Source organism: Myxine glutinosa, chromosome 1 (assembly GCF_964187855.1).
Source record: "Myxine glutinosa chromosome 1, kmMyxGlut1.1, whole genome shotgun sequence".
Lineage (NCBI taxonomy): Eukaryota > Metazoa > Chordata > Myxini > Myxiniformes > Myxinidae > Myxine > Myxine glutinosa.
Window position 1 is genome coordinate 132485496 of NC_136261.1, and position 24145 is coordinate 132509640.

General features: G+C 45.0%; 1 protein-coding gene across 3 annotated transcripts in view; it reads right to left on the reverse strand.

The window, feature by feature from the left end:
• Positions 1 to 24145, reverse strand: part of KDM4A (lysine demethylase 4A) — a 209963-nt gene that overhangs the window by 77504 nt on the left and 108314 nt on the right. For all 3 annotated transcript variants that reach the window (XM_068118523.2, XM_068118529.2, XM_068118535.2), the window contains exons 6-8: positions 21415 to 21464; positions 10518 to 10621; positions 9334 to 9471 (exon numbers count right to left, since the gene is read on the reverse strand). In XM_068118523.2, coding sequence (XP_067974624.1) covers positions 9334 to 9471; positions 10518 to 10621; positions 21415 to 21464 — 292 coding nt within the window. The remainder of the gene's footprint in view (positions 1 to 9333; positions 9472 to 10517; positions 10622 to 21414; positions 21465 to 24145) is intronic.

Here is a 24145-nt window from a genome sequence, read left to right on the forward strand (position 1 = left end):
CGCACGTAATTCACAGTTTCAACGACGATTTTCAGAACATTGGCCAGTTTTGGAGGCAGGGTTTTTGACGCCAGCACGTGTCTGTGCAGGATGCAGTGCGTGACGATGATGTGTGGTGCATCGGCCTTCACCAGCGCTCCAAAACCGGAGTTGCATCCCAGCATGGCTGGAGCTCCGTCCGAGGAAACTGCAGCCACCATGTTCCACGAGAGGCCGTTGCTTCTGAAGAAGTCGTCCACAAGCTTCTTCACGTCAGCTGCCTTCGTCGTTGTTGTGAGAGGCTTGCAGAACAGAATGTCTTCCTTGATCTCGTCTCCTTTGACATAACGCACAAATAGGATGAGCTGGCTCAAATTCAAACGTCGGTGGTCTCGTCGAGTTGAAGGCTGAATTTTGTCGGGCTCGCGACTAAATCTGCAACTACCTGGGCGAGGATGTCGTCGCTCATGTCATCGATTCTGCATCTGTCGGTGTCATTTGAGAGTGGAATGAGAGACAACTTGTTTTCAGCAGCTTTACCCAGCATGATGTTGGCCATCTTCAACGCGGCCGGTTTGATGAGTGTCTCACCAACAGTGTGCGGTTTGCCCTGCTTTGCGATCAGGTATGCAACTTCATACAATGCGGTGAGGATCGGTTTGTCAATTGGAACGAAGCTGAGAGTGGGCAAGGTAGCAATTGCGTCGAATCGGACTCTCTTCAATTTGAATTCATCCAGCGTTGTGTCTTTGTACTGCTCCTCGCCGTGCAGTTTTTTTGAAGTGTTCCCGTAGTTTTGCTGGTGCTAGGCTGGAGTTGCTCAACTTGACATTGCAAAGCATGCATTGAGGACACTGGCTTCCGTCCCGTTCCGTCAAAGACGTGAACCCGTACCGCACTTAATCCTCCAACCACTTCCTTTTTTTGCTCGACATACTGCAAAAAAAAACAAAAAAACTGATCTTAATTGAGTTTGGGCAAATAATTACATGACAAAAAATAAAAAAGGAACATGCTTAAATATAATCAGTACCCCTCTGAAAACTGAGAAATTTTAACGAAGAAAACATAACTTATAGTTACGATGACGGGATTTATTATCTACTCAACTCTATGTCACCTCAAATCCCATTATAATATTGCATAGAAAACTGCGAATTGTTAGTTTTGAATTGTGACCAAAGGAGTTCATCACCTCCACCTAATTTTCTGAGTAATTCAATCATATTTTATAATCACCATCCACTTTTGACTTTAATATAACTCTGAACCAGCCCTGCATATCCACACACATTTTCAACTTACTTTTCAATTAATCAGTAACTACAAAGTAAGGCGCGACCAATGACGCACGGCACACGGCAAGCTAATCAAGGCTATTCACTGGAATTTCCGAACATCTGCAAAGAACACCTGCAATTTCTGTCAACCCTCGACTCTGATTCTGCAACTGGACCTGACGGCATCAGCCCACGGGTCCTAAAATCCTGTTCTTCCGCTCTTTCATTCCCTCTCTCTGTTCTCTTCACCCTCTCTTTTGCTCAAGGTCATCTGCCATCTGCTTGGAAATTAGCCAACATCACCGCTTTACACAAAAAAGGTGCAAAAACAGATCTTAGCCACTACAGACCAATCAGCCTTCTCCCAATTTATCAGCAAAGTCATGGAATCCATCATTGCTTTGGATATGAAATCTTTCCTCTTCTCCAATTGCTTGATCTCTGATCATCAATTTGGTTTCAGGCCAGGTCACTCTACTCTGGACATGCTGCTTCTGCTGTCTCAACAATGGATGGAGGACCTCAATGCCAAACAGGAAATTAGAGCTGTCTCCCTCGACATATCACGTGCCTTCGATACGGTCTGGCACCCCGCTCTGCTCACCAAAGTCTCCTCCTTTGGTATCCATGGAAATCTCCACGCATGGCTGGCGGACTTCCTCTCTAGTCGTAGTCAACGTGTGGCCCTGAATGGGTTTCTCTCATCTCCTCTTCCTGTTCAGGCTGGAGTTCCCCAAGGCAGTGTTCTGGGCCCTTTCTGGTCTTCATCAATGATCTCTCGGACTCTCTTGAAAATCCTCTCTATCTCTTTGCTGATGACTCCACGCTCTGCCGCTCCATTCCTCATCCCTCAGATCGGCAGTCTTCAGCCTCCTCACTCTCTGCAGACCTGGACAAAATCACAGACTGGGCAAACAAGTGGAAGATGTCTTTCAATCCTGACAAATCTCACACTCTTACGATGTCTCTCCGAAAAGACTGACTGGACAACCCTCCCATCCACTTTCTGAATAATCCTCTCCAAGAAGTTCTGTCACTCAAGCTTTTGAGTCTCACTATTTGCCATGATCTTTCCTGGGAAAACCACATTTCAAATCTGGCCTCCAAAGCCAGTCGCTGACTGGGCATCCTCCGTCGTGCGAAGTCACTCACTCACCGCAGGCAGGTTGGTGGTCTTTCCGTCTTCTACCGACTCCTCTCTGGCCTTGCCCCCCCAGCTCTCTCTGGACTCTGTCCCCCAAATATTCCTACAGGTCGCACAAGATCTGCCTGCAACCCTCTTATGGTTAAACTGCCAAAATCAAGACTCTCTGCTCACCTTCACTCCTTCATTCCTCTTTTCTTCCGCCTCTGGAACAAACTCCCTCACTCTCTTCAATCCCACTCCACCCTGCAGGTCTTTAAAACAGCTGTTCACCACCATCTCTTATCTTCCCCCATCCAAAACCTTGATCTTTTCTATCCCCGCTAATTTCACCCCAATTCCACTTTTTTGAAATACCAACTTCTGTCCTGGAAGTCCTTGGTGTCCTTGTGTTTTATACTTCTCCCACCCCTCCCCCCCCCCCCTTCCCATGCCTCCTCCCCCCAAGCCCTCTCCCTCCCACACATCTCCCTGCTCTCAAATGTTGTGTTTGTGTGCTTCCCCTTCTCTCCCCATCTTGTCTTCCACTCCCTCTTTTTATATATTTTGTTTGTCTGGTTGATTTGTTTGTGAAGTAAATGTCAGCTCTTTCACGAGCCTCGATTCAGCATACAAAAAAAAAAAAAAAGTCCTTACTTGGCACACCTCAGCTCCTCACTACGTACAAGGCTTTCATCAGCAGCTCAATGGAATACTGCTCTCCCCTCTGGGCTGGTGCTCCTGCCTTACACCTAGCTCGTCTTCACGCTGTTGAAACCAAAGCGTTCAGAATCATTGGAATCTCCCGTGATGAAGCTACCTCCGAGGGCCTTTCACTTACTCACCGCAGGCAGGTTGGTGGTCTTTCTGTCTTCTACCGACTCCCCTCCGGCCTTGCTCCTCCAGCTCTCTCTGAGCTCTGTCGCCCAAATATTCCTACAGGTCACACAACATCTGCCTGCAACCCTCTTATTGTTAAACTGCCAAAATCAAGACTCTGCTCACCTTCACTCCTCTTTTCTCCCACCTCTGGAACAAACTCCCTCACTCTCTTAAATCCCACTCCTCCCTCCAGGTCTTTAAAACTGCTGTTCACCATCATCTCTTATCTTCCCCCATCCAAAACCTTGATCTTTTCTACCCTCGCTAATTTCACCCCAAATCCACTTTTTTGAAATACCAACATCTTTCCTGGAAGTCCTTGGTGTCCTTGTGTTTATACTTCTCCCACCCTCCCCCCCCCCCTTCCCACGCCCCCTCCCCCCAAGCCCTCTCCCTCCCACACATTCCCGATGTCCCTGCTCTCAAATGTTGTGTTTATGTGCTTCCCCTTCTCTCCCCATCTTGTCCACCACACCCCTTTTTATATACTTTGTTTGTTTGTCTGTTTGATTTGTTTGTGTGATAAATGTTAGCTCTTTCACGAGCATCGATTATTATGTATACAAAAAAAAAAAAAAGTCCAAAATCCAGTAAGTAAAGCCGCTGTCGCACCTTGACGTTTTAGCCAGCGAATGCCGACGTATGAAAAATTTTGCGAATACGCTGGCACACGTCGAATACGTTATGGGTAAATTTTGTATACGTTAAGAGCACGCTGAAGCACGCTGGCATACATCGTAGTACGCCGAGCTCGTCGACAAATTTTGTGCATGCACAAAATTTGTCGACGTATGCCAGCGTATGACTCACGTTCCGCATACGCTGGCCATAAGTTGTAGGCACGTTCGGCGATCGTTGACACACGTAGACACACGTTCAGGTAATTCATGTTTACATAGCATATATTATACAGTATACAATGCAATTTAACTTTTAGCCTATGCTTATAAAACATTATATGATTTACCTTAAATGTTATATGTATCATTATATTACTTTTTATTGTACAGCGCATTAGAATATATGTTTTTATTATAGGTGCGCTTTATAAGTAAATAAAATCAAATTCAAATTCCAGGTACCCAGGACTACAGAACCAGCAGCTTGACCGGGCAGAGAATGAGAACCTTGACCTTGTTCCAGGAGCATGGCAAGAGGGACATCACTTGGAGGATACACAGACAGCTACTGGCCCCAACACTGCCTCCAAGGACGGAAAGAAACAGAGGAATCTCCTCAAGCACTGGGTTAACTCCCCAGCTGGCGCAGTTCCGTGGCAAGATAGGATGATTTAGATATTTGTATTACTGCATTGTTCAGGCAATAAAGTAAGATTCCTCTTGAAATGAACATCGTATAAAAAGCTTTTTTTCAATTATGCACTTTGCAATATACATGTACAATTCAACAAATAAAAAATGTTCTTGTTACTTTGTAATACGTTTGTATTGACTGTACATTATATTATTATACCTTTTTCAAAGTGTATGAATAAACATATATATTTATATGGACGCAAAGGGAGTCAGTGATTCGAATTCGAAGATTCGAAGTTTTCTTCGGCATGACGGTGATGTTGACACTTCGATGTCTAGTGCGGTTACGATTTGAATCGTCGAGCGGCAGCCTTTTAATAGGCTACGCCACGTGATCGTCGGCGATACGCTGCCGCGCGCTATGCATAAGTTAGACTATCGTTGGGCATAAGTTGTGAACGCTGACAACACGCTAAGCATTCGTTGGTATAAGTTATCTATAAGTTATCGAAACGTTCTGTGTACATTACTAATACGTTATGCATACGTCCAACTCGTTATGAATACGCTATTATACGCCCAAAACTGAAAAAAAACATCGATAGTTCAGCGAACGCCAGCGTTTTAGATAAATTTTGATACGTCGGCATACGCTGGCTAAATAGTCAAGGTGTGACAGGGACTTAAGTAAGCACCATCAACAGAATAATTAGCAAGTTGCTCATTGATTCAACTAACAGTCAGTGTGAAAACTTATCTTAAACACAGACCAGAGAAACCATGAATGGGATGGGAATACAATTACAAATAACATTTCCATTCGTTCGTAACATACATAGCAAAATAATAATAATATTAACAAGCATTCTGAGTATTGCGCTGCAATACACGTCCCCTACCGGCAGTCTGTCGTCCGGAAAATTGTTGGGGAAAATAAAAAGGGTTATTCACCCATAGGTTCTGAATCGTTCCCAATTGCAAATTACCTCAGGACGGGTTCACCTGTGATTCGCACTCGTGACTTCAATTTATACACCTTGCAGACAGGTCAGCAGAAGCACGAGAAAATAAGTTGTTGATAAAGAACCTTTTGAGTCGCTAAATATCAGTAATTTATTATATTTTCCAGTTCACGATCAATGATCGATGTGCATATATATGTTGCTTGGCTTGGCTCCGCCCCTCCGGAAAGGGCGCGCTGTCGCGCTGTTGACGTTCGCGCGACGAGGCTGAGGGCGCGTGGTGCGGCTTGAGGAGAACTCTAGAATAAACAAGAGATATCCATTTAAAAAATATTTTCGTCTAATTAATGATATATGCCAAACCACGTGCCCTATCGCATATTCCAAAAGGACATTTTAGTAGATTGACATGCTGAACAGATCTGTGAAGTTTCCCCTTGATTGGATCAAAAATGAGGGAGGAGTCTTAAAAGCGACTTAAAAACGTCATAACTCTGAAACCTTGTGACGCATGATGTCATGCTCACTGACTTTTTTGTTCGTCATGGGTATGCGATTCTGCCTGCAAAGGTTGGCCTCGATCTGTTCAGCCGTTGCAGAGAAAAAGGGGTTTTCGTGTTTTCACGAAAAACAATATGGCGGCCAAACCATGTGACATGTCACGTCATAATTACCATTAAAATATTCTACAGACCGAGTCCCTCATATGGTGAAAATTTGATCTCAAATGGTCCAATTATTGCAGAGAAAATCTTTTTTAAAGGAAATTAAAACTTAAAATGGCACTGAGTTAAGGATCATCAGAATTATCAGAATTCCCAAAGTTCAAAGTGCCATAACTTTGTCAAAAATGATCGAAACGTCGTCATGTTCGAACTCGATCTGTACCTTATCATGAGGAAACCATGTGCCAAGTTTGAAATCATTAGCATTAAGCGTTGAGAAAAAAGGTCCGGAAAACTGTTCTTTGCGTGACGGACTGACTGACTGACAGACGGAGGGACGGCGTGCAAACCTGTAGTCCCCTCCGGTGTACACCGGTAGGGGACTAATAATAAGCGTAATTACACATAGATTCAAAATTGATACAAAACTAAAAACAAACAAAAAAACAAATTGCAATGCGTTTCGGAGGACCTCCGCCGAACCCCTGAGACTGGTTCACTGAACCCCTAGGGTTAGGTCGAACCCAGGTTAAGAACCACGGACCTAAGTGTAAGGCCCGTAACATCAGCTTCTCTCTTATTCACAGCGGATTAATTACCGTTTGAGGCAGTGGTTCCCAAACACATGGTTGCGATCAAAATGAGGGCCGCGAGGGTGTTCCTGAGGGTCGTGGGACAGTCTCAAAAAAGAAATATTGCAGTGTTATACGGGGATTACTTCACTGGCACAACATGAAGGTAAAATAGCAATTAAAATAGAATCGTTTTTTTTTTTTTCCGCATACAAGATCGAGGCTCGTGTAAAAGCCAACATTAATGGCAAAAAAAAAACCGGACACATAAGACATAATAGAGAGTGCGGGAGACAAGACGGGGAGATAGGGGGAAGCACACAAGTACCACATTTGAGAGCAGAGACATCGGTAGATCTGTGGGAGGGGGAGGGCTTGGGGGGAGGAGGCGTGGGAAGGGGGGTGGGGGGTAGGAGATGTAAAAACCACATGGACACAGCTAGCACTTACAGGAAAGAAGCCGGTATTTCAGAAAAGTGGATCTGGGGTGAATTAACGGGGGTAGAAAAGATCAAAGTTTTGGATGGGGAAAGATAACAGATGGTGGTGAACAGCTGTTTTAAAGACCTGGAGGGAGGAGTGGGATTGAAGAGAGTGAAGGAGTTTGTTCCAGAGGTGGAAGAAAAGAGGAATGAAAGAGTGAAGGTAAGCAGAGTCTTGATTTTGGGAGTTTAACCATAAGAGGGTTGCTGGCAGATCTTGTGCGACCTGTATGAGTATTTGGGGGACAGAGCACAGACAGGGTTGGGGTGGGTGCTAGACCACCAACCTCCTGCGGTGAGTGAGTGAAAAGCCCTCCGAGTTAGCTTCATCGCAGGAGATTCCAACGATTCTGAAAGCTTTGGTTTCAACAGCGTGAAGCCGAGCTAGGTGTGAGGCAGGAGCACCAGCCCAGAGGGGAGAGCAGTATTCCATTAAGCTGCGGATGAAAGCCTTGTATGTGGTGAGGAGCTCAGGTGTGCCAAGGAAGGACTTCGCACGACGGAGGATGCCCAGTCAGCGACTGGATTTGGAGGCCAGCTTGGAAATGTGGTTTTCCCAGGAAAGATCATGGCAGATTGTGAGACCCAAGAGCTTGAGTGACAGAACTTCTTGGAGAGGATTGTTGAGAAAGTAGATGGGAGGGTTGTCCAGAAGGTCCTTTTGGAGAGACATAATGAGTGTGAGATTTGTCAGGATTGAAAGACATGTTCCACTTATTTGACCAGTCTGTGATTTTGTCCAGGTCTGCAGAGAGTGAGGAGGCTGTAGACTGCCGATCTGAGGGATGAGGTATGGAGCGGCAGAGAGTGGAGTCATCAGCAATGTGATAGAAAGGACTTTCCAGAGTCGGAGAGATCGTTGATGAAGACCAGAAAAAGCACAGGGCCCAGAACTCTGCCTTGAGGAATTCCAACCTGAACAGGAAGGGGAGATGAGAGAAATCCATTCAGGGCGACAACCGACTACGACCAGAGGGGAAGTCCGCAAGCCATGCGGGGTGCCAGACCGTATCGAAGGCACGTGATATGTCAAGAGAGACAGCTCTAATTTCCTGTTTGACATTGAGGACCTCCATCCATTGTTGAGACAGCAGAAGCAGCATGTCCAGAGTAGTGACCTGATCTGAAGCCAAATTGCTGATCAGAGATCCGTGATCCATGTTTATACCGTGTACCCCTCCCTCTTCCCCAGCCCTCCTCCTTCCACAGATCTACCGATGTCCTTGTTCTCTACTTTTGTTGTGCTTGTGTGCTTCCCTCTCCCTCCACCTCTCGTCTCCCGCTCCCTTCATTGTACGTTTTATGTGTCCACGCATGTTTTCATGTTCAATGTGTTAGCTCTTACACGAGCCTAAATTCTGTACACAAAAAAATTAATAACAATAATAAATAAATAAATTTTTTTTTTTTTAAAGGTACAGAGGACTGACACCCTATCCAATGGAAGTATGAATCAAGTTAAAATTATTATTAAGTTGAATATAAAAAAAATAATCCCAGGAGACAGCCTCGCTTGAATAAATGAATATATACACTTAGTTCTAAAAATCACATTTATGGTAAATTTTGTCAGATTTCACTCCAGATTTGGACATTTATTTAGTCTACACTCTACAGGATCCAATCCTCACATCCGAATCCAAATTTTGATGATATGCTTCACTTACGTAATGATAATTAATCGATCGTGTTTCTAAGGCAAGGCACGTTTGAAGAGGCCTAAAGAAAATGGTGGCTTAAGAACCGAGCGTGTGACAGTGGGCTGACCAAGATGGCGGGCCGCCATATTGGTAAGCCTTTTTCGGGTTTTTTTCTTATGAGCACCTCGATAATCATCTTCAAAAAGGGTGTTGTAACAACCCAAACACCTAGTTTTCATCATTGCACTCTGTTGGAGGTGCAGGTGTATGCATGCAAAGTTTGGAGCCGCTAGGTTTCATGGTTTTAGAGTTATGGTGGAGACAGACGGACGGATGGACACTGCCTTTAATTATTAGAGATACACACACACATGCAATTATATTCAGGGATATAATTTATCTCAATTAAGGAAACAAAAGGCACATTGGGAACAAAGTTGCAGCTATGCTCAAAGCACTCTAAACATTTAAAATTGAAAGAAAATAACTCACCAACGCTGCCTGCTTTCCATATTCAATCCAGCGTAGAGTTGCAAAGTTAGTGGACTCGGCACAGTTGAAGCCATGGTTAAAACCGGCATGGTACCCATAAGGAAAGGTTATCATAAATTCTCCAGCCTCCTGCGTCACCTAAGACACGACAATAGCCAAATTTATACTCGGCAATCGTTTGGGAGAGTGTTACTGTCTGACTTCCGACTCAACAATAATCTGGCAGGAGTCAGCTGGTAGAGTCAGCATGCAGAAAAGTCAGCATGCAGAAACAAACCAAATGTATTTTAAAAATGCAAAAAGAAGAACATAATGCCTAAGTTTTCATCTTGCACTTGTCAGGACAAATCACAAAAATGCTGGATGTCAAAGAGCAAAGTGATTTATACCACTCAAACATTGGTACAAGGCGTTGATTATTGGTCGCAATACTTATAACAACAAGACACTGAGGAAACTGCATAACCCGAGACTCATACAATGCTGCCCCCAATCTGGAAAGACATCTTGCTTTCCAGCCGATTGAGCAATGTTATCATCTGTGAGTTTCAATGCCGGTGCTATGCCAAGTATATAGGCTGTACATCCGAAAGAATGGACGCTGGATTAAACAGCATGCTCCATTCACAATTCGCAATAGTCAAGATAAAGACTGAAGATAACCAGCCCGCACATGTAAAAATCAAACCAAAACTCTTCCTTAAGTTGTGACTGCAATTTGACGGAATTTGCTTAATAACACAGGATGCTCAGAAAACTATTGTGCTGACTGATTCATGATTGTAGGCCGAGCATGCAGTTTAGCAAATTTAGACATGCTTGAAGCTACACCAATACACACACAGGTCCTGATCTCTAGAGGAAAAAAAGCATTTGTGCAAGTACTTTCTTGTTTTGATGCACCTGCAGCATTATGGGAAGTCTTTGGTTATCCAGTTTCCTCAGGGTGTCATTGTTATGACAAGTATTGTTGGCCAATGCCAATCGATATGAGTACCAATTAGTGCCAATGTTTTGAGTAGTACAAGTTGCTTGAGTAGTACAGAGCACAGAATTATTAAAAGGCAGTACACTTCCTTTGCTTTTTTTGGCACTGACCCACAAAACCTTTCCCCATGCTTTACAAACAATTCCTTTGCATGCACAACCAGGGCGAGCATTGCAGACAGCAGAAGGCACCTCACCCTGTCAAAAGGAATGCCGTACTGGCGCAGAATGGACGGAGATATCAGTGTCATTTTGTGCCGGAGGAATGCATCACAACCCTGGGAGCTGCCAGGAAAGAACCCTAAAAATGGAGCGGGTGGAGGGAGGGAGAACTGTTAAATAGAACGAAACTCTTCGATGCCGTTACGTTGATTGATGTGCCTCCACCCATATTATTACATCATTACATGATTACATCTCTGCCCATATTATTACGTAACATTTTTACCCGACATATGACCTCTGATGCTAAATTCTAATCGGGTTCATCTTTGCATCATGATATATACGTATACCAAGTTTGGTCAAAATCCTATCACTGCTTCGCTTCACAAGCTCTTTACCTAATGGGACATCTGACCTTTGACCTCTTAACCCCATAATCGAATCTGTTCATCTTTACATCATTATACATACTTGTACACCAAGTTTGACTTCATTCCCTTCAGACGTTCTTAAGTTATCGCGGTAACGAAAACCTATCACGGACCATGATATCCTATCACGGACACGGAAATCACGGACTATCACGGACACGGAAAACCTATCACGGACACAGGCTGATGGACAGCCGGACAGACAACCCAAAAACAGTGCCTCGAGCGACTTTGTCGGCGGAGGCATAACAGCAAATACGAGTGGTAATGAAATAAAATAAAATAATTTCAGAAGAACACAAAAAAATAAAAAATACAAGCAAGAACTAAACAAACCAGAGAGTTCATACAACACAATACCCCATGCAGTGTTCAAGTAAATATCCAGTACTGCCGGAACCCGCTATTCAAAGGGATACGTTCCTGGAAAGTGCCGCAAATTGCGAAACTATGAATGGCGGAGCATTATTTCAATGGAAAAAGGGGGGATTGGTTCCCGAGTCGTGTAAATCCGCAAATGTCAAGGAACAAACCGCGAATGCAATGGCGAGGAAAAATCTGCAAATGACGAGGCAAATCCCACGAATGTTGACAATAATCCGCGAATGTCGATGAAAATCTGATGAATGTATGCCGTGCCATTGTTTATATATAGGTTCCGGGTACGTTATAGGTTCCTGACGGTTCCCGATTCAGAGGAAAATTTTCGACCGGTTTAAAAAAAAAAACAAGTTTAAAATGTTTGACCGCAAATGCACATGATTACAATTCTCAAAAAATGGTTCCTAAAAAAAACCAAAAAAAAAACAGTTACCGTTTCCAATTTATTGAAGGAATGCATTTAGTTTATCAAAAGGGCTTAACCACACCGTACCATGAATGTAACAACAAAAAAAAATGTTTAAAATTATTATTTTACAAACCACACAACTTTTCAAATGATGATGATGATGGTGATGGATTAAAATACACGACATGGCCAAAAGTATGCGGACACCCATTCTAATTAGTGGATTCAGCTATTTCAGCCACACCCATTGCTGACAGGTATATATAATCAAGTACACAGCCATGCAATCTCCAGGGACAAACATTGGCAGTATAATGGGCCGTACTAAAGAGCTCAGTGACTTTTAACGTGGCACCGACATCAGATGCCACCTTTCCAACGTCAGTTCGTCAAATTTCTGCCCTGCTAGAGCTGTGCCATTCAACTGTAAGTGCTCTTATTGTGAAGTGGAAACGTATAGGAGCAAGAACAGGTCAGTCATGAAGTGGTAGGCCACACAAGCTCACAGAACGGGACTGCCGAGTGCTGAAGCGCATAAAAATCGTCTGTCCTCGGTTGCAACACTCACTACCAAGTTCCAAACTGCCTCTGGACGCAACGTCAGCACAACAACTGTTCGTCGGGAGCTTCATGAAATGGGTTTCCATGGCCGAGCAGCCGCACACAAGCCGAAGATCACCATGCGCAATGCCAGGCGAGGGCTGGAGTGGTGTAAAGCTCGCTGCCATTGGACTCTGGAGCAGTGGAAACGCATTCTCTGGAGTGATGAATCGCCATCTGGCAGTCCAACGGACGAATCTGGGTTTGGCGGGTGGCAGCAGAACGCTACCTGCCAACTGTAAAGTTTGTTGGAGGAGGAATAATGGTATGGGGCTGTTTTTCATCGTCCGGGCTAGGCCCCTTAGTTCCAGTGAAGGGAAATCATAATGCGACAGCATACAATGACATTCTAGATTATTATGTGCTTCCAACTTTGTGGCAACAGTTTGGGGAAGGCCGTTTCCTGTTTCAGCAGGACAATTCCCCCATGCACAAATGCCCCCATGCACAAATTCCCCCATGCCATGGAACACCTTTGGGATGAATTGGAATGCCGACTGCAAGCCAGGTCTAATCGCCCAACATCAGTGCCCAACCTCACTAATGCTCTTGTGGCTGAAAGGAAGCAAATCCCCACAGCAATGTTCCAACATCTAGTGGAAAGTCTTCCCAGAAGACTGTTATATAACAGCAAAGGTGGGACCAACTCCATATTAATGCCCATGATTTTGGAATGAGGTGTTCGACGAGCACATACGGGTGTGATGTTCAGGTGTCAACATACGTTTGGCCATGTAGTGTACCATGAATTCCTCGAACGCTCAAGACAACCTTGATGATGGTGCTGCAAAGTCGTGTACTGACGGAGAAGCAGGAGAGGCAGGAGAGGGAGCGGTTGAGGACCTTGTTGAGGACGCTGGTGATGAGGCTGGTGATGAGGCTGGTGATGAGGCTGGTGATGAGGCTGGTGATGAGGCTGGTGATGAGGCTGGTGATGACGCTGGTGATGATGCTGGTGAGGAAGCTGGTGAGGAAGTTGGTGAGGAGGCTGGTGAGGAATCTGGTGAGGAAGCTGGTGAGAATACTGAGAGGGTGGCAGGTGAAGCAGGACAGGCAGGAGAGGATGCTGCTTGTCTTGAGGTGGAGGCAGCAGGGCGAAAGAAATGTGTAATGGACAGCTGCCTCACAGATTGCTGCAGGTTTCGATGTAGCTCTTTGTAGGGGAGCAGCACATAATCCAAGCCACTCTTGAACTTGAGTTACCGCTACCTGACTGGGTGAGCGTCTTGCACCCTGTCAGCAATCGCCCGCATGCCCTGTATCCAGGAACCACCTCGTCCAGGAACTGGACTGTGAGGTTGGACCTCAGCACCTCTTCCTCATCACTGCCTGCCTCCTCCTCCTCCTCAGAAACCTTTAGAATGGCCACCAACTCCTCGGTGAGCCCATCACCATGCGAGGCAATAAGATCCTCCAACTCCTCAAGCTGCATGCCATCAAAGCATTCCCCACCCACCTGCCATGCCAACCTGACAATTACATGCCTCTCCTCCATGTTATTGGGAAAGCCAGTAAAGTTTTTTCACTGCTTGTGGCCACAGGTTGTGCAGGCACGTGCTGATGGTGGAGGCTCTCTCCTCATCCAGTGACTCCTTGATGGCACTGATGCAGTGGGAAATGTTGAAATCCTTCCAACACTGCCCGACGGAGAGCCCTGAGTCAGAATCCATGGCATCCAAAATGCGGCGAAAGGTGCGACGGATGTAATACGTTTTAAACGTTGAAATCACACCTTGGTCGAGTGGCTGGATCGGGCAGGTGGTGTTGGGCGGCAGAAAGATCACCTCAGTGTTCAAGTGAGCCACGTTCAGGTCCCCAGGGTGGCCAGGAGCATTGTCCACAAGCAAGAGAACCTTGAACGCAAAGTTTTTGTCTGTCATGTACCTCTCCACCGGAGGAACGAAACAGTTATGGAACCAACCCAGGAAAATTGCTGCTGTCACCCAGGCTTTCCTGTTGGACCTCCAAAACATGAGTTTGCCTGTTTTTGCCCTTGAGAGCACAGGGGTTCAGGAAACGGTAAAGCACCATGGGTTTCAACATGAAGTCCCCTTTTGCGTTTGCGCAGAAGAGAAGAGTTACCCAGCCCTTGGCAGCCTTGAATCCCGATGATGTCTCCTCCAGCTTCGAGATGAACGTTCTCGTGGGAATCTTTTTCCAGAAGAAGCCGGTTTCATCAGCATTGAACACCTGCTCTGGGAGGTATCCCTTCTTTTCGATCAGCCTCGTAAGTTGAGCAGGGAATGTTTTTGCTGCCAGGTGGTCCGTGGAGGTACGCTCCCCTGTGAGATTCACATTTTTGAGACAGTACCGCTCCTTGAAACGATGGAACCATCCCCTGCTTGCTGTGAATGAACCCACGCAACTTATATGCAAGCCATCATCGCTCAGCGCATCACTCGTGCCGGCACCACCCGCACAAGTGCCAGACAGATGATCGTAAATACGGTTCGCCTTTGTGCGAATGAGAGGTCCACTCAAAGGCATACTCTTCTGCTTGTTGTCCTCGATCCATATGCTGAAGGCATTCTCCATCCTCTCTGTGGACATCCCACACATGGGTGACTACACCTTCGTACTCGATGCAGTGCTCGTTGCAACACTTTCAAAAATCGCCTTATCGTTCTTCCATATGTAGCGAATGGTGGATTCGTTGACACCATAATGCCTGCCCAGAGAGGTGCACTCTCTCCTTTCAAAATCCGGTTGAGCAACTCTAACTTGTTGCTCAGTGTCATCACTTTTTTCTGCCTCTTGGTAGTCGGCACATCTCCGGCACTGGCCTTGCACTTGGAGGCCATGATTGAATGATGATCTTTGCGAGAAGCAAAAACGCAGTTCAAAGCAACGGGAAGAGAAAAATGATCGAGACCCAGGACACCGTGGGTACATGTACGAATGCAGGTATTGTGAGTAGCTGCGGGAGGGGTGAGTAGACCTCATTTTTCTCAGGCCCTCCTTCCACACAGGTCCGCCAAATATCAGGCCTCACTTCCACTCGGATCCGCCAAATAGCAAGCCCCCCCCTTCACTTGGGTCCACCAAATCTCAGGCCCCCCCTTACACTCGGGCCTGCCAAATAGTGTGTGTGTGTGTGTGTGTGTGTGTGTGTGTGTGTGTGTGTGTGTGTGTGTTTGTGTGTGTGTGTGTGTGTGTGTGTGTGTGTGTGTGTGTGTGTGTGTGTGTGTGTGTGTGTGTCGTATCTTTATTTTTTGAGCTGTTGTCAGGTTTTCAACAAAGCTTTATGATGATAATCTGCAGAAGGCAAATTAATATTTTTTGTTAAAAGGTCAAAGTTCAGCATCACATAAAATCGTCAATTTTCATCCAATTGACCTTAAATTTTAAGCATTAGCAAATTAGGTCACTGAATTAGTTCGCCAATCACAATCTAGAAACTACTTTTTTAGATCAAAAAGTTAAGGGTCAAGGCAGCATAAAATCATCAATTTTCCTTTTGTATTTTTTTTTTTCTACCGTTTTCGTTATTTTGAGCATACAGTTCAGAGAAGACGTCTGAATATAAACGGATGCGGATAGGTTTTGCATTTTCAGATGTTTTCTAGTTGACGGGTTTTGCATTTTCAGATGTTTTCTATTTTTCAATTTTGTTTGATTGCCAGGCAGGCAAAGTAAAAATATTATCTCACTCCTCTCTGCGCATGTACAATCAAACTATGGTAAAATTAGACCTGTCTTTCTATTCATGTTCCGATTTGTGTTCAAAATATAACATTTTCGGATATCAAATCATTCCTCTTCTCCAATGGCTCGATCTCTGATCATCAATTTGGTTTCAGACCAGGTCACTCGACTCTGGGCATGCTGCTTCTGCTGTCTCAACAATGGATGGAGGTCCTCGATGCCAAACAGGAAATTAGAGCTGTCTCCCTTGACATATCTACGGGAGCCCATGTGCCTTCCATACGGTCTGGCATCCCGCTCTGCTCACCAAACTCTCCTCCTATAGTATCCATATAAATCTCCTCGCATGGCTTGCGGACTTCCTCTCTAGTCATAGTCAACGTGTAGCCCTGAATGGTTTTCTCTCATCTCCCCCTTCCTGTTCAGGCTGGAGTTCCCCAAGGCAGTGTTCTGGGCCCTGTGCTTTTTCTGGTCTTCATCAATGATCTCTCTGACTCTCTTGAAAATCCTATCTATCTTGGTCCTCGCGAGATCTTGCGGGGCAGGTCACGGTTTTTCGAAGCTGTCCCGATCTTCACGCATGCTCGAAGTTAAGTAATTGTTCACAATTGTATTTTTGTCGAAACTGTATTTATCTTACGTGTGTGTACCACCGAGAGTGCGTCCCTTGGAAGATTATCAGTGTTAATCTTTCATACCTGTATAAAGTGGTCGAGTATTTCGTGCCACGTTATATTGCGGCCAAGTTCTTTAAGCTTCCTACCTGGAGGCTTTGTTTTCTCTCAGCGGTCGATTGTGGTCCTTCTACTCTCGTTCGCTCAGTTTTTTCCCAGTCTTTTCACCCCATACTTCCTTGTTTAAAATCTTAACTCAAAAAAACAAAAACATTTCCGTCTTTGTTCTTTTCGTTCGTTCTTCGACCACGTGTTTTACCCCCATTTCACCCCCATTTTCACGCCATTCCCCAGATCTGTTTTGGCCTGTTCCTTTTGCTGACACCTTTTGCCCTGTTCACGTGACTCGTGGTTGCCCCTCCAGGCTCCCTCTCCCCGTTGGTATTTTTGTGAATATTAGATTGTTCTTCTTCACGGTTCTGTTTAAATGTTTAAACTTTGCCCTGCAGTGTTTTATTCAGTGGTATATTACAAAACGCTGTTTTTAATCCTATTTAAAAGGCTCTTTTCAATTTCCTCTCCAACTCATTCTACTTCCCCAAAAAATTCAATCTCTTATAATTCTTCCTCACGACATGCTCTCAATTCACATTCATTCCACCCCTCCTCTATCATTCTTAAACGGATCGCTAACTTGAAAATCACAATAAACCCAATTTCTTATGAATGTTCGTCTTTCATTAATCATCCACGTTCTAAACTCCCCCTTGCTCCTCCCCTCCAAATCTCCCCCCTTGCCCCTCCCCTCCTAAACTCCTCCCTTGCCCTTCCCCTCCTAAACTCCCCCCTTCACCCCTCCCTGCAAAACTCCCCCCCAACCGCTCCCCTTCAAATCTCCCCCCCTACCATCCCTCTCCAATTCTTCCCCCTCCCACCTCCTTCTCAAAGCTGCATCCTCCCGACTTCGTCTCCCTTCCATCTCATACCTCTACCTTCCCCAACCTTCTACTTTCCTCTGCCACCCCTCAAATAACCCCTCACTGTGCCTCATCCCATTACCATCAAACCTTTCGTCCTCATCCTTCCCTTTCTTGTAACTCTTCTGTAATCTCTGACACACTAACAACTGCTCTTCCTACCTCCCCCTCTCATACTTCATCTGCCCCTACCCCTCCCCTTCCCTCTCCTGCACCCGATGATCCCCCTCTCTTCTCATTAACGATATGGACCTCAAACATCCGGGGCCTTCGCTCAAACCTGATTGATCTCTCCATTCAGGTTGCTTCTGACAAACCAGACTTGATCTGCTTAACAGAAACTTTCCTCCTTCAAGATGACTGATTCCTAAATATCTCTTCCTGGTTACTCCCTCCTCTGGTATGATAGACCTGAGGCTCGTCCTGGTGGTAGGGTTGCTATCTTTATCAAAAACTCTCTTCCTCACTCTCCTTGCACTGCCCTCTCTCCACCCCACCCCCAGGAGTACCTCTGGCCACGGCTTCCTCTCCGCTCCCACCTTTTGTTCAAATGTGTTCTGTACAGTCAGTCCTCCAAACAGTGATGACTCCATTTACATGTCGCTGTCTGACAACAAGGACCAACTTCTATCAACTCATCCCAACTCTCTCTTCCTCATATGTGGCGACTTCACCTGTCATCATGCCAGCTGGCTGGGTGTGGGTTCCTCTCTCACCAGCCATGGCACCTCAGCAACGGACTTCTGTGACTAATTGGGACTGACACAATCTGTCAATTTCCCGACCCGGATCTCAGTCAATGGAGTATCTTCTCTTCTGGACTTGGTTATGACAAACTTCCCTGCAAATGTCTGCTGTTCTTCTTCTGCTCCAATCGGTTCTCCTGGTCATGTGCTTGTTAAAGTGGCCATCTCTCTGGCCATTCTCAGAGAGCCTCCTCAGCGCCGACGAGTCTGGCATTTCACTCAGGCCGACTGGCAAGGGCTGCAAGCAGCAATCAATCATTTGAACTGGTCTCCCATATCTACTGCCTCTGACATCAATTCTTCCTCGGAATTCTTCCAAAGCAAACTGCTCTCTCTCATGCACAGATTTATCCCATCTTGTCTTCAGTTGTCTTACCTGTCCTCCCGTCCATGGTACACTGAATCTTGTGGTGAGGCAGTTGCCCTGAAACAACTTGCCTTTGCCTCTTGGAAGGCAAATCCAACTGAAGGCAATCTCAGTTCCTTCCACCAAGCTCGGAACAAGTGTGTGTCTACCCTCAGGAGTGCCAGGAAGCACTATCTCTCCACACTCAAGAATGAACTCTCAAACCTGCCGCCTTCCTCCAAATCCTGGCGGCGTCTGGTCAAATCCGTTTCTGGTGTTTGTTCCCCCTCCATCCCCTCCCTCACCTCAAATGGCTACACAGTTGACACCGCACGTGACAAAGCCGAATGCCTCAACTCTGTGTTTGCCTCAACATCTTGTGTCCCAAACCCATCTCTCTCTGTTCCCACCTTACCCAGTCGAACCCAACTGCTCCTGGACTCTGTGTCCTTATCTCCTGACAAGGTGGAGAAGTTTTTGTCAAACCGCGACTCTGATTCTGCAACTGGACCAGACGGCATCAGCCCACGGGTCCGAAAATCCTGCTCTGCCGCTCTATCTCACCCTCTCTCTGTTCTTTTCACCCTCTCTTTTGCTCAAGGTCATCTCCCAGCATCTTGGAAATCAGCAAACATTACTGCTTTACACAAAAAGGTGCAAAAACAGATTCTCGCAACTACAGACCAATCAGCCTGCTCCCAATTATCAGCAAAGTCATGGAATCCATCATTGCTTCGGATATCAAATCCTTCCTCTTCTCCAAAGGCTTGAACTCTGATCATCTATTTGGTTTCAGACCAGGTCACTCTACTCTGTGCATGCTGCTTCTGCTGTCTCAACAATGGATGGAGGTCCTCAATGCCAAACAGGAAATCAGAGCTGTCTCCCTTGACATATCACGTGCCTTCGATACGGTCTGGCACCCAGCTCTGCTCACCAAACTCTCCTCCTATGGTATCCATGGAAATCTCCACGCTTGGCTTGCGGACTTCCTCTCTGGTCGTAGTCAACGCGTGGCCCTCAATGGGTTTCTCTCATCTCCTCTTCCTGTTCAGGCTGGAGTTCCCCAAGGCAGTGTTCTGTGCCCTGTGCTTTTTCTGGCCTTCATCAACGATCTCTCTGACTCTCTGGAAAATCCTCTCTATCTCTTTGCTGATGACCCCACTCTCTGCCACTCCATTCCTCATCCCTCAGATCGGCAGCCTGCAGGCTCCTCACTCTCTGCAGACCTGGACAAAATCACAGACAGGTCAAACAAGTGGAACATGTCTTTCAATCCTGACAAATCTCACACTCTGACTATGTCTCTCTGAAAAGACCAACTGGACAACCCTCCCATCTACTTTCTGAACAACCCTCTCCAAGAAGTTCTGCCTCTCAAGCTTTTGGGTCTTACCATCTGCCATGATCTCTCCTGGGAAAACCTCATTTCCAATCTGGCCTCCGAAGCCAGTCACTGACTGGGCATCCTCTGTCGTGTGAAGTCCTTCCTTGGCACACCTAAACTCCTCACCACATACAAGGCTTTCATCCACAGCTCAATGGAATACTGTTCTCCCCTCTGGGGCAGTGCTCCTGCCTCACACCCAGCTCGGCTTCACGCTGTTGAAATCAAAGCTTTCAGAATAATTGGAATCTCCCGCGATGAAGCTAACTCCGAGGGCCTTTCACTTACTCACCGTAGGCAGGTTGGTGTCTTTCTGTCTTCTACTGACTCCTCTCTGGCCTTGCTCCCCCAGCTCTCTCTCGGCTCTGTCCCCCAAATATTCCTACAGGTCACACAAGATCTGCCTGCAACTCTCTCATGGTTAAACTGCCAAAATCAAGACTCTCTGCTCACCTTCACTCCTTCATTCTTCTTTTCTCCCGCCTCTGGAACAAACTCCCTCACTCTCTTCAATCCCACTCCTCCCTCCAGGTCTTTAAAACAGCTGTTCACCACCATCTCTTATCTTCCCCCATTCAAAACCTTAATCTTCTCTACCCCCGCTAATTCACCCCAGATACACTTTTTTGAAATACCAACTTCTTTCCTGGAAGTCCTTGCAGTGTCCTTGTGTTTTATACCTCTCCCCCCCCCCCCCTTCCCACGCCTCCTCCCAAGCCCTCTCACTCCCACAGATCTCCCGATGTCCCTGCTCTCAAATGTTGTGTTTGTGTGCTTCCCCATCTCTCCCCATCTTGTCTACCACTCCCCTTATTATATGTTTTATGTGTCTGTTTGATTTTTTTGTGTGATTAATGTTAGCTCTTTCTGGAGCCTCGATCTTGTCTACAAAAAAAATAAATTCAATTAAAATAAGTTGTTCCTCGATCATAAACCGACAAGATGCACAAACGGACAGATATGACCAATTGCTTATACCCACTTTTCCCTTCACGTGTGCAGGGTAATTACCTAAACAAATAACTAAACAAGTAAAGTAACTAACAAAACAACTAACGAAACAAGTCACAAATAACTTTATAAAATTAATAAAGAAACTTTGAAGAAATGCTCACTGTTCAATTAAGCAATCAAGAGAAAAGGAAAGACATTGCCAAAAGCTGAGGATTACTATGGTCTCAGTTTTCATTTTACTAAACTGTAAACAACACACAGTGAAAAGCTTTAGCAGATTAATTATTATTTATTCATGCACATCAAATTGTCGGCATAACACAATGCAAACACAGCATATTCTCAAAAGCAGCATGGCTTGCAGGTTAAACTTATTTCAGAATTAAATTCCCCCACTGTACCATGACCCGCTTCATCGATTATACTCCCGAGATAGTACCTTTTGCAAGTCTCTCAAGGCGTTTGCCATGTTCTGGTGGGATTGCGTACCTGAGCAAGGAAAGGGACGGAAGAGGATGGATGTTGGAAGAGGGGTGTGTGGGATTGAAATGGATAAAAATTATACTCACGAGATGGGAACAGAATGTGTAAGACTGAAAGATCATGCAACCTGCTGGCAGGGTGCAAATTATGATCTACACAGAAAACAGCCAGAAACAATTAGTCCCTGAACACAAGCTGTGTATTGATATGCAACATTAGGCAACAAAGGATAGAAACCCCAGAGACATTGAGGGGAGGTCAATGGGGGTGGGTACTCATAATAATCAGGCTGCAGGATGAAAGGCCCGAGAAAATTTGAGGAGCGAGTGTACTTTCATCAATCAGGTGTCTTACTGCCTGCCACATCATAGAAATGCACATCAGATGAAATACCTGCCAATTAATCTGTTATGCTAAAATAAAATTTAGTTATAACAAAAATTAATGAACATTTCTTGATTTTCAAAAATTGTCATCATGCTCCAATGATAAATGTATTCTTTGCCTTCAAAACAAAATAAAGCCCGTTCAGAAAATGAAGGTGAATATTCCCATGTTTTCTGTGTGTTGTGGTGCACGTCTTGTTATCCATGCTTGCAAACAATGTATAGCAAAATGCTAAAAAAAAAACTAGAATGGCACTCGGTAGAGAGCATACCTCCACCAGGTGAACAGTTTACGTTTTGTATCCCACAGTAGACCAGAAAATCACAATACAGAATCACATTTAATCAAAATCATCCATCAAATCAAAATCAAATACGTATCCATATTTGGATCTTCACCAAAATCGAATCGATTAGTCGTTGTCACACACCCAATCTATAAACCAAGTTTCGTCCAAATCCGTCCATAACGTTTTGATATATCCTGCTATATGTCGGTTTTAGCACTATCACTCAATGATGAAGAATCACTTTAAAAATTATACTCGCCTAATCCGGAGCCGGCTCGATTCTTCACACACACAACCTCTCCACAAAGTTTCATCCAAATCCGTCCACAACTTTTTGAGATATCCTGCTATGTATCGTTTTTGGCCCTATCTCCCAATGGTGAAGAATCACTTAAATAATTCTCATATCCAAACCCGGATCTTCACCAAAATCTAATTATTTCGTCCTTGTCGTATACGCTACATCTTTGCCAAATTTCGTCCGGGTCCGTCCACAACTTTTTGAGATATCTTGTTCACAAACGGACAGACAAACAAAAAGACAGACAAACAGACAGACAGGGATGAAAACATAACCTCCATCCACGTTTGGTGGTGGAGGGAATTACACAGTTAACAAGATATGTGGACCACCCTGCTCATAGTTCAAGTTGTCTGGTTATCTAGTTATCTAGTTCTGTCAAGTCGTGTCTGACTTCTGGTGACATTCATGATCAGGTTTCTACAAACATCCCAATCCGGCACTGCCTCAATTCAGGCAGAGGCAGCTTGTTGCAGCCTTAACCCCATCCATCCAGGACATATAAGGTCTGCCTCTTCCTCCTTTTCCCTCAATCATACCCAACACAGATGACTTCTCCAGACTTTCGTTTTCTGCATGTATGAGGTATCCAAAGTATGACAGTTTTTGTTTTAGCATCAGTGCTTCCAGCGCAAGTAAAGTCTAAATTAATCACAGCACGGCGCACTTAAATACAGTAACCCATGTTACTTCAAATCATATATGGTAATTATGCATACAGTATTTCCTCTCCAGGTGTCAATTTAGCAAGCACAGGAAGGGTCTAGATGACAATAATATGTCCTCCTGCACACACAAAAAAAGAAGAAAAAAAAATACAAATTCATAAATCGTGAACGTCATGTCACGGTTGATGATGCCTACTGCTCCAGAAAGTCAATGGTGTCAAGTACAAGATTGGTCTTTCTTTGGTGATTGTCGAGTCCTATTCTTGCACTAACCACAAGTTGAACAAGACTCTGAACACATGAATGCCATTGATTTTTGGTTTGTGGGGTCTTACTGCCATCTCTTTTCTATTTGAGGTACTGTATACAACTTCCTGCAAAATGCCCAATTCCAATGCGAATCATATGGCATCATCTGTGTTTATCCAAACTGAATCCTCTCATTCTTTATTTAGTTAATATGATGCAAATGTACATAATAACGAATAAAACTACACCTGAATGATCAGTGAAGCTGTTATCAATCTTTTTGTATTCAGTGTTAGGGCTTGTGTAGGAACTAAAACACAAAACAGATCAGGACGTAACAGAATGAAAATAGCAGTATAAATATTGTGAGGAGGGAAATCACACTAACAGCAGGGTTAAAGTACAAAATAAACTTGGAGAAATATGGAATGTGAGGGGAAATGAGGGCAAGGGGATGAGATGGAGACAACGCCAAAATCAATCACAGAAGTGGAAGCAAAACTGGAAACACAGAAAGAGGAGGGCTAATGGGGGGGAGGGCGGGGGAGAAAGCATCATGGCTGTGGTTTGGATGGGGGTGACCTGAGATGGTAGAGAACAGCTGTCATGAATCCCTCAACGAAGGAATGTGATTAAAGAGACAGTGAAAGTTAGAAAGAGAACGAATGAGCTATAAGTGAGCAGTGTATGGATTCTGAGAGTTTTACCAGAAGGGGGTTATTGGAAGACACCATAGGCTCTGCATAAACATTGCCTTGGGGGAGCTGTGGAGCGACGTAGAACATTAAGGACA